General features: G+C 51.8%; 1 protein-coding gene across 1 annotated transcript; it reads right to left on the reverse strand.

Moving 5' to 3' along the window:
* Positions 1–3,854: 3,854 nt before the first annotated feature.
* Positions 3,855–9,593, reverse strand: GOLGA7B (golgin A7 family, member B). The gene is made up of 4 exons (XM_008586175.1): positions 9,384–9,593; positions 5,555–5,707; positions 5,369–5,470; positions 3,855–4,046 (listed from the first exon to the last, which is right to left on the reverse strand). The coding sequence occupies exons 1-4, from the start codon at positions 9,546–9,548 to the stop codon at positions 3,936–3,938; spliced, it is 531 nt and encodes a 176-aa protein (XP_008584397.1). The 5' UTR covers positions 9,549–9,593; the 3' UTR covers positions 3,855–3,935.
* Between the last annotated feature and the right edge of the window lie 523 nt (positions 9,594–10,116).

Below are 10,116 nucleotides of genomic sequence, written 5' to 3' on the forward strand. Positions count from 1 at the left end.
TTCACACGCTGTGCCTTTGGCCAAAGGCAGGCAGGCAGCTGAGTGCCAGCAGTGAGGGAAGACGCAGGACAGCTGCCTGGGTGAGCCCTGCGGGACAGCTTGGCCAGGGCAGGAGCAGGGTTTCTCTGCTTCTGCATCCTGATGGGGCCTGTCCCTGGCTGGCGGGGGGGGGGCGGGGGGGGGTGATGCAGGGACATGGCTGCGACCAGACCTGGGAGAAAGGCCAATTCCCCCATCACTGAGCCGGCAGAGAGAAGCCACACCTCACCAGGCCACAGTGAGTCACATCACCCTGCTGCCCTTCACCAGGCTGCCCCGGGGGTTCCACATGCCCGTGAGCACAGCCACCCACATTCCCCTGATGAACTGGGCATGGAGGCACCAGCTCCAAGTCCTTCCCTGGGAATCTTCCAGATTCTAACCCTGGGGTAGCTAAGGACCTCAAGCCGCTGAAGGGGACCCTAAAGCTGGATCTATCTTCTTCCCACAGTTTGGAGTCAGACCGCCTAGATTCAAAGCCAAGTTCTGCCACTTGCTAGTTGTATAACTTTGGGCAAGTTACTAATTTCCCTGAGCTCAGTCTCCTCATCTGTAAAATGGGAATAATAATAGTCCACATCATAGAGGGTTGCTGTGAGGATTGAATGATGAATGTGTAGCATCTTAGCCTAGTGCCTGGCACATGGTATGTGCTAAATAAATGGTAGCTACTGTTGCTGGTTACTATTACTTCCACTACTTGAAAGTGGAAGGGCTGAATGCTTCTCAGCCAGACAAGCACTCAGAATTGGTTTTACCAGCTTATTAGATCCTTACCCCCTCCCCAGGACCTCCCCTCTGGAACAGCTGGACTGGAGGTTCAAGTCTGACCTCAGGATAACAAAATTCCTATCCCAAACGACAACAGAGTGAACCTACCCACGCGTTAGAGAGCAGCCTCCCTGTGACAACCCCCATACAGCCCAGGTCTGAGCAGAGCCAGTGAGTCCAGGCTGCCCCATGGCTCAGGTGTGTGCCACACTGTCTGTTAGGGGCATTGAGTACAAGCAGGAGAGCCACCCAGAGGGGACCCCAGGCCCCTCACCCCAGAGGCTGGAGCTATAGTCCCCACAGTACAGTGACATCCTCTCTGGGAACAGACCCTTGGCCCACAGAGCTGAGTGTGTGGCCCCAGCCTCCCTGCATTCTTGGGCAACATCCCATCTGGATGCCATTCCCATGGTGTCAGAGTGAGCACTGGGTCAGTAGACTTCAGGTCTAAGCTTGACATTGTCACCATTAACTAGCTGTGTGACCTGGGGCAAGTCACCTACCCTCTCTGGGCCTCCGTTCCACTTCTATGAGATGACTCAGGTCATCCTTAAATCTCCTCCAAGCTCTAGTATATGGTTTTAGCAAAGTAGCTGGCACACAGGAGGTGCTCAATAAATTATAAAATCCAAGACATAACTCTGTTAGGTCCCAATATCCACCCGCTTCTTAATCTTTAGTACTGAGTGACCTGTGTGAGCCAGCCCCTAACAAGGCCCAACCCAGGGTAGGAGCTCAACAAATGAATATTTATCTAATTAATTACTTTTGGCCTGGCTTTCAGTTTAACTTGTTCCACCCACCCAAAGTTGTAAGTGCCCCAAAGATTCCAGATTAGAGGACCTGCCACCCAACTAGACTAGAAGCCCCGAGGAGACAGGGTCTATCTTGCCCCCGTCAGGTCCTCCACCTCTTCAACGGCTCACTCAGCCAGCTCAGGCAGCCAAGCAGTCCCTCACGCAATCCTGGGGCGTAGAACTGGCCCCCATCACCACGGGGCAGAGAAAGCAGCACAGAGCCTTGAGCTGAGCAAGTCCTTTTTATTGGAAAAAGAAATAACAAAAGACCACTGCATTGCCAGTGCCCAGCTCTCCCATGGGAGATGCATGGGTCAGACACAATGCCCAGCCACACGGTGGGGGGGGGTGCACAGGCTGTGGCCAGGGGGCTGCAGCTTTTCAGGGGATTCCTGGACCAGGACTCACTTGGACTCTGAACTCCCTGAGGCCTCCAGGGCTGGGCCAACCCTCTCTAGCTGCCTGGGTAGTCTCCTGCTTTGCACACACTACTCCCACACCCAGTAGAAAACCAGGTCCCTCTCTGGTTCCAGCAAGCTACCTGCAGTGGCTGCTCTTTCACACCCACTTCTAGCACCTCCCGCCAGCTGAGGTAGGCAGCCCCTTTCTGTCCATCTTTGCGGCCCCAGGCTCAGAGCTGTTCCCTTCCCACTGGCTTCCCTGGGCCCCAGGAGCCAGAGCATCCTTGGTTGGATGTTGGATGTCCTCTCTTCCCTTGCAAGGCAGGGGTTTGCCTCTGCAGCTGCAGGTTGCTGGCTCCTTTGAATGTCTGAAGTGGCCTCGCCTACACAGCCTTAAAGAGCCCCGGAGCCTGGGAAAGCTGGCTACGCACATTTGTGGCCCCACTGTCTTGTCACGAAGGGCTGGGAGAAGGGCATCTAGGGCCACCAGAAGGTTGGCTCTGCTCTCCTAGAACCCCAACTTCTCTGCTAGAACATATAGAGTCAGAAGAAGGGGAGAGGCCAGGAAAAAGAGCCAAGCTGGCAGTCCCAGGGAGCAAGGCTGGATCCACGCAGGGAAGAAGTCACAGACCATCATGTAGCAAAGACAAGGCAGGATGCAGAGAGGGGCAGTCATTGGCTAGCAGCCCAGGGGGACACACAAGTGCACTCTTACACACACACTGACAAGCACTCACATGCTCACACATATACACTCACACTCACATACCTGTGCACTCATGCATACATGTGCACACACACTCAGGTGCACTCATGCGCATACATGCACTCATGTACTCGTGCACACTAGCATGCACGTGCATGCACATGCTCACATACGTGTGCACTCACGCACACATGTACACTCACGCTCGTGTGCACTCGTGCACTCATGCAATTCACATGCACTCACACTCATCAACATGCATTCATGCACACACGAGCACACAGGTGCTCACATGTGTATGCATACATCACACAAGTGCACTCACACATGCTCACAAACTCACATACACACATGCATTCGTGCACACAATGCACTCACACACATTCACATGTGTGCAGACATACACACACTCATTCTCACATACACTCAGGTTCTAATCTTAGGAAATTAGCTCCAGTTCAGGAGGTTCAAAGCCCCCAAGACTACGTCCCTCCACAAAGAGTTTCTCCAGACTCCCATATAATTTTTCACAGCCCCAGGCTGTGTGCCCCATAACCAGCACCTGGCAGCCTGCAAAGTCTCAGAGTTGGACGTTTCTTGGCAAGCCCGAGATGGCCTCAGCTGTGGGTGGAGGACAGGAAAGCCACAGGTCAAGGAGAGGTCAGGAGCATCCAAATGTCTCCGACCATGGCACCCATCTCCCCAGACCTCAAATTCAGTGGGGGCAGGATCATAGACAGGCAGAGGTCCTGTGGTGGCATCAGAAGGAGGAGACAATGGGGGACAGCCACTGGGAGCAGAGCCCACGTGCAGAGTCCTGGTGGACATAGGGTTTGGACTGAGAAATCATGCAGGGTAGAAATTCTCTATGGAACAGGCCTGGGTATGGGAGAGGAGCTGCAGAAAAAAGGGACTGTCCAGGTTGTGTTCTCCCCGCCCCCAGCTTTCCCTAGGAAGGTCTGGCTCCATGTGACCCAGACCAGCCCTATCAGGAAAGGACAGCCCCCAGGTCAGGAAGTGGACCGATCATACCGGGGGTGAGGGACAGGGGCATGGGTTGACTGCCACAGGGAACACCAGGCCAGCCACCCTCCCCGCCTCTCCAGCAACAGGGCAGGCCCACAGAATGACTCAGAAGCGGGTGCTCTGGTAGCGCAGCCGCCGCAGGTCTGCGAGGCCCTCACTCCGGCCATACACCTCCCTGCAGGGACTCTCGGCCAGTCACCGGGCCCCCGCCCCACCACCCCCACCACTGCTGCTGCCGCTGCCACTGCTGCTACCACTGCTGGAGCTGCCGCTGCTGCACCTGTCCTCGTAGATGGAGATCTCGATCTGGTGTGGGCTGTTAAGGAGAGCTGTGAGCCGCCCAGCTGCTGAGCAGGGGTCAGACATGAACCGCGATGGAGGCGGCAGGGGTGCAGGAAGCTCAGCTTGTGCTGCCCCCTAGACAGTAGGGATGAGGAGTCCTGGGAGCTGCACTCCTTCCCCAAGCCCGCTCCTGCACATTGATCAGCTAATGGTTATGGAGACTCATAGGGCCGGGCACCGTGCTGGATGCACAGCCATGATCACACCGCACAGGGCCCCGCCCTGCTAGAGCTTACATGCTAGGGGTCTAATTACTGTATCCTAGGACATGGATCTGCTCAGGGAGGTGGTGACTGCATGGGAAGTGTGAGGACTGTGGTGTTCTGAATTCAAGTTCTGACTCACTCACAAGCCAAATGACCTTAGGCCAGTGGCTTACCTTGTTAGCTATCAATTATTGCATCTGTAAAATGGGATAATAGAATCCCAGGGTCATTGTGAAGATTAAGTGAAATCATGTATGCAAAGCACTAAGCACAATACCTGGCACATAGTAAAGCCTCAGTAACAAGAAGCACCACTCCCCGGATTTTGCAAACATGGGACTCTGGGTGTTTGTTTTTTTCCTCTCGGTTTGCCAGTTAAATTTATTTTTTAACACTTCTACTCTCATTGCTGCTGCTTGTGGGAGAGGGAGGTGTGCACATCTGGTCCACAGTTCCAGGTGGGGTCAGCAGAACTGTGGCCACACCCTGGCCAGCCTCCCTCCAGGACTGAGATCTGGGGAAGTCACCTCATCCTAGATCTCATTTTTCTTATCTGTAAAAGGGGGACAATGGGACCTACCTTGCAAGATTAAATGAGGATTACATGAGACTATGGATATGTAAATAAATGTAGTGATCTGCATATTCCTTGAGGGGCAGTACAGCCTTGTAGTTCACCCTGGGCCTCGGCTCAAATCCTGGCTGACATTCACCAGCTGCATGACTCTAAGCCAGTTCTTTAGCTTCACTGTCCTCATCTATAAAGGGCACTAATGAGAGCCACCCACCTCGTAGGATTGCCGTGAGAATTGCATGAATTCATATTTTCAAAGCACTTAATATGGGATCTGGCATATATTAAGCACTGATTACATGCAGCTCAATAAACGCAAACCCTGAAACTCACAAACAGCCCCAGTAACTTATGTGGGGGAGGGGATTGGTGACGATTGATGTGGGGAATCCTGGGAAAACTCCGAGTGGAGGCTCTTAGAGTGGTCCCCATTTCCTGGAAGCCCTGCCAGGGACCCCACTGGTTGGCAGCTCTATGCCCTCACACAGAACAGCTGGGAAGGATACAACCCTCATTCCACGCTCCACAGGGTCTGTGAGCAGGAGGCCTCGAGGTGCAAAGATCTTCTCGTTCTGCTCCTGGATGTAGCGGGAAATCTTCTTGAGAACCTGCAGAAAGAGGGGCCGGGCAGGGATGAGCATGCAGCAGGGAAGCGTGGGGGGGAGACACGGGGCAGGGCGAGGAGGACCCACCTTCTCATAGTGGGTCTCCATGCAGAGGAAGATGAAATAGGCCGTGGCACAGGCCAGGCAGCCCTCGAGGTAGGAGCTGCCCCCGATCTTCTCAGCCTCTGCGTAAAAGCCATTGAGGGTCTTCACAGTCTCCTCAAAGAGCTGCCGCTCAATCTGGAGGGAGACAGGGCAGAGCCAGGTTGAAGTTAGTCCCCCTGGAGTGTGGACAGTCACAGTGGGGGTGGGGCGACAGTGTGGGGCCACATGGGTGGAGGGCATGGCATATTGGAACACAGGTAAGACCAGAGAGGCTGCAAGTGGAGCAGAAAGAGCACTACACTGGGAGGCAGGAGACCTGGGGACCAGTCCAGACATGGCCTTGGACTAATGACTTAACTACCCTAGGCCTCAGTTTCCTCATGTATAAAGTGAGAATAAGAATGGCTGTTTGGCCTCCGTGGGAAACAGGAAACTCCCATTATATCCCAGATATTTTCTGCTGAAGATTGGACAAGTTCGAGTACTCCAGTGACATTGTCACCTCCCACTTCGATGGTCATGAGAGTGCTCAGGACCAAGTTCATAGGGTCTCTCCATTTCAGGTGGAACCCCAACTCATGCAGCTGCTTGGGTGAGACTCAGGAGTGGCTCTCCAGGAGGGAGCATTTCTGCTAGCTAAGAGACCGCCCAGAACACCAGAACCCTGTGTCTTTGGACAACAGAGAAGCTGTCCTGCCTGCATCCATAATAATAATAGCTAATATTTATTAAGCACTTTCTATGTGCCAGGCATTTTTAGGACGCTTTCATTTAACCGTCAATACAATTTTATCAGAAAAGTACTATGTCATCCTCATCTTGCAGGTGAGGGCTGCTTTGTGGTCCTAAGGTTACAGGGACCATGTGCTCTATGATCTCAGCCACCACCGTCTCTGGTCTCTTCACTGGCCTCCCTGCCCCTGCCCCTGCCCTAACTTCCTGTTAAAGTCAGATCATGTCACAGCTCTAACCAATAGCTTCCAAAATCTTCCCATCTCTCTCTAAGTAAAATCCAAAAAGCCCTTGCAGTGCCCAGCAGGCCCTCCACGGCCTGGGCCTCCTACCTCTTAAGTCCGTCTCCTACTCTCCTAACCCAGTCCCCTGCTTCTTGAATATGACTCAGGTCCTTTGCACCTGAGTCCTCAGCTACAAAACTCCTCCCCTACAGCCCCATGGCTCATCCCTTCCTTCCCTCAAGTCTCGCCTCACCCAAGGGTCCTCCCCGACCATGCACCTCTCCCCACCACGCCCTATTCTCTTGACACCCTCCCCTTATCCTAGTGCTTGTTACCACCTGAGCTACTATATATTTATTTGCTTGCTTTTTTATTATCTATACTGTCTAAAATAAAATAAACTCCATGAGTTCACTCCTATATCCCCAGTGCCTAATACATAGTAGGTGCTCAATATATACTTAGGGAATGCTAACTGAACGTGCCCAGCGTTACACAGCTCTGACCCCAGAGTCTGTGCTCTTCACCAAGTAACCCCACACAGACAGCCTGGAAGCTCATGTTCCAAACTCAGCAGGTATCAAATAGTCTGTAGCCCGATTCTTCACACTCTTCAAAGTTTCTCCTTCCTCACTTGCTCTCAGAGGACCAGAACTGCCCATCACACAGTTTAGGGTCCTCCCTGCCTGTCGAGGACAAAAGCTCTCCCCAAGATTAGTCAGATGCTTTGGGGTTCCCAACCACTGCCCCTACACAGACCTGGAGGGAACACATAGAGCAAATTCTGCCCATGTGGTTCATGGCCCAAGCCCAGCTGTTCTACCCTGGGGGTCATGCCACCCCAAAGGACAGGCACACTAAGATGAGAAAGAGACCTACATTGCTCTACAAATGCTGACTGGGGTCAGATCAGCAAAAGCCAGCCCTGCCCCACCTGCCCAGACCCATCCAGATCTGCCTGGGCTGCTGAATGGAAGGATCAAGATGTGCCCTCTGCCCTCCCCCAAACCCAGGCCAGCTCCAAGGCAGCCTGGAATGAGGGCCGCATACATCCCCAGGACCGGGAGCAAAACTCAGCAGCTGATGCCTCGCACGGGGCCATGTCCATGAGGCACCCAAGTCACTGAGTCTAGAGGCAGAGGCTGGGGTAGAGCCCTTGGCTGGCTGTCCTTGATGTCACCCAGCATACTGGGATGGAGCATTGGGCTGTCTCCTTTGCCCAAGGCAGGGAGGATGGAAAATCAGCCTCTAGCTCTTCCTCTGGGTCTCTAAGCTTTCCCTGCCAAGACTCTGATCCCAAAGCATCTACAGATGGTTCCCATCTTACAATGGTTCAACTTACAATATTTTGACTTTATGATGGTGCAAAAGTGATCTGCATTCAGCAGAAACTGTACTTCAAGTACCTATACAACCATTCTGGTTTTTGCTTTCAGTACAGTATTCAACAAATTACATGAGATATTCAATGCTTTGTTATAGGCTTTGTTTTAGATGACTTTGCACAACTGTAGGCTAATTTAAGGGTTCTTGGTGTGTTTAAGGTAGGCTAGGCTAAGCTATGATGGTTAGGTATATTACGTGCATTTTAACTTAACAATACTTTCAACTTAGATGGGTTTATGGGGACATAACCCCATCATAAGGTGAGGAGTACCTGAAGTGTTATCTATACCCATTGAGGATGCAATTGCATGAGCCAGAAAGTAGTATCTTGTGAAAGCAGAGAGGCAGGGCATGGAGGGCCTTCTGGTCCTTACTAACTCTGGCAAGTCACTCCCTCTTCCTGGCCATCAGTTTCCTCTGTCAAATGAGAAAGATGGACTAGTGCAGTGCATCTCCAACTTTAATGTGTTTATAAGGATCTGTTTAAAGTGCAGATTTGGATTCGGTAGATGCAGGGTGGGGCCTGAGATTCTGCATTTCTAATAAGCTGCCAGGGGCTGCCGATGTTGTCAGTCCACACACCACAGTTTTAGGAACAAGGATTTAGTGGTACCCAACTCTGGCTACACATTAAAATCATCTCAGCAGCTTTTAAAGCCTATGATGCCCAGGTCTCTTCCCCAGGAGATTCTGATTCAAAGGGTCTGGGAAGGGGGAGGATGGATCAGAGCAGCAAAGCCCACCACTGCCCTACCCTCCCCAGGCTGACACCCTGCCAGGTACATTCTTCAAAAGCTCTTGGGTGACTCTGATGTGCAGCCAGGAGTAGGAAGAAGCGCTGTACTAGAAGACCAGCAGTTCTCCAAGTGTGATCTATGAGCCTCTCAATTCCCCTTCACCTGGGGATTCCTCATTAAAAATTAAGGTTTAAACAATTATTATTAAAATTAATTTTTTAAATTAAGATTTAAAATAATGCTGATGCCTGGGTCCCACTCCCAGAGATTCTGATTTAATTGGTTTGGGGCACAGTCTGAGCATCAGGATTTTTTTAAGCTCCCCAGGAAATTGTAATGTGCAGCCAAGGTTGAGAAAGGCTGCTAGTCAATGGAGATTCCTGAACCACAGTCCAACAACTCAGTCAGCATCTCTGGGTGACACATAATACCCAACAGGACTCAGGAATTTCCATTTGTTTGACAAGCTCTCTAGATGACTCTCATGCAACTGAAATTTGAGAGCTGCTGGACTAGAAAATCTTGGCGATTTCTTCAGCTCTAGCTTTCTATGAGACGACCTCAAGATAGTGTTAGGACTTTTTCTGTTCTTCCATTTGCAGTGGCTGAGCAAGTTATACTGTGTACTGTGATATCATGTGTCATATGGTCCTGGAAAAAAAAATAACATTCCAATAAGACCCTCAGTTCTATCATGACCTGGGTTTCAAGTTTAGAAAAAAGCTTCCTTACCCGGCTGTCCAGCTCTGGGGGGAATTTGGTCTGGAACTGACAGATAGTCCCATCGCTGTAGTCTCTCTGGATAAAGACCTTGGTGGCCAGCGAGGCACTTCGCCGGAGCTCCTGCAGATTGTGGACCTGAGGAGACATACAGGAGGCACATGGTGAGGGTGGCATCCATCTCAGTTTATTTGAAACCAAGGGGTTTCCTGGAGTGCAGGTCTTTCCAGGCTAAAACAGGGATGAGTTGGCCAGACTTCTAGTGCTCCAGGGGGGCCATGGAGAAGCAGGACAGTGGAGGTCACCTGAGAAGCTACCTTGAGCTGTCCCAGAAAGATCTTTAAGAAGCCTAACATAGAGCCAAAGCTAAGCCAAAATGGAACCATTGACAGAGCCAGAAACAAATTTTAACAAGAGGAACAAGACCACCTAGTGGCCAACGCAGACCTTTCTCCCAATCTGCCCCTCATTCCCCGCCCCCTCACACACACGCGCACACACAGGCACATACACACACAGCAGGACCTTTCATGTTTTCCTTCACCAAGTATCAAGTGTTCACAGATTGTCAAGCCCTGGGCTTAGGGAACCCAACTCTGGAAAAGACTGAAGCTTCACACCCCACTGACTGGAACTTCATCCAGGTTGGGGGAGGGAGCACATGGGACAGAGGAGTCCCAATGTGCCCCTGAACTCACAGGACAGGGAGACTGGGGTTCGAGCCACGTTTACAGCCCCAGCCGTA

The sequence above is a fragment of the Galeopterus variegatus genome, unplaced genomic scaffold (assembly GCF_000696425.1).
Source record: "Galeopterus variegatus unplaced genomic scaffold, G_variegatus-3.0.2 Scaffold3858, whole genome shotgun sequence".
NCBI lineage: Eukaryota > Metazoa > Chordata > Mammalia > Dermoptera > Cynocephalidae > Galeopterus > Galeopterus variegatus.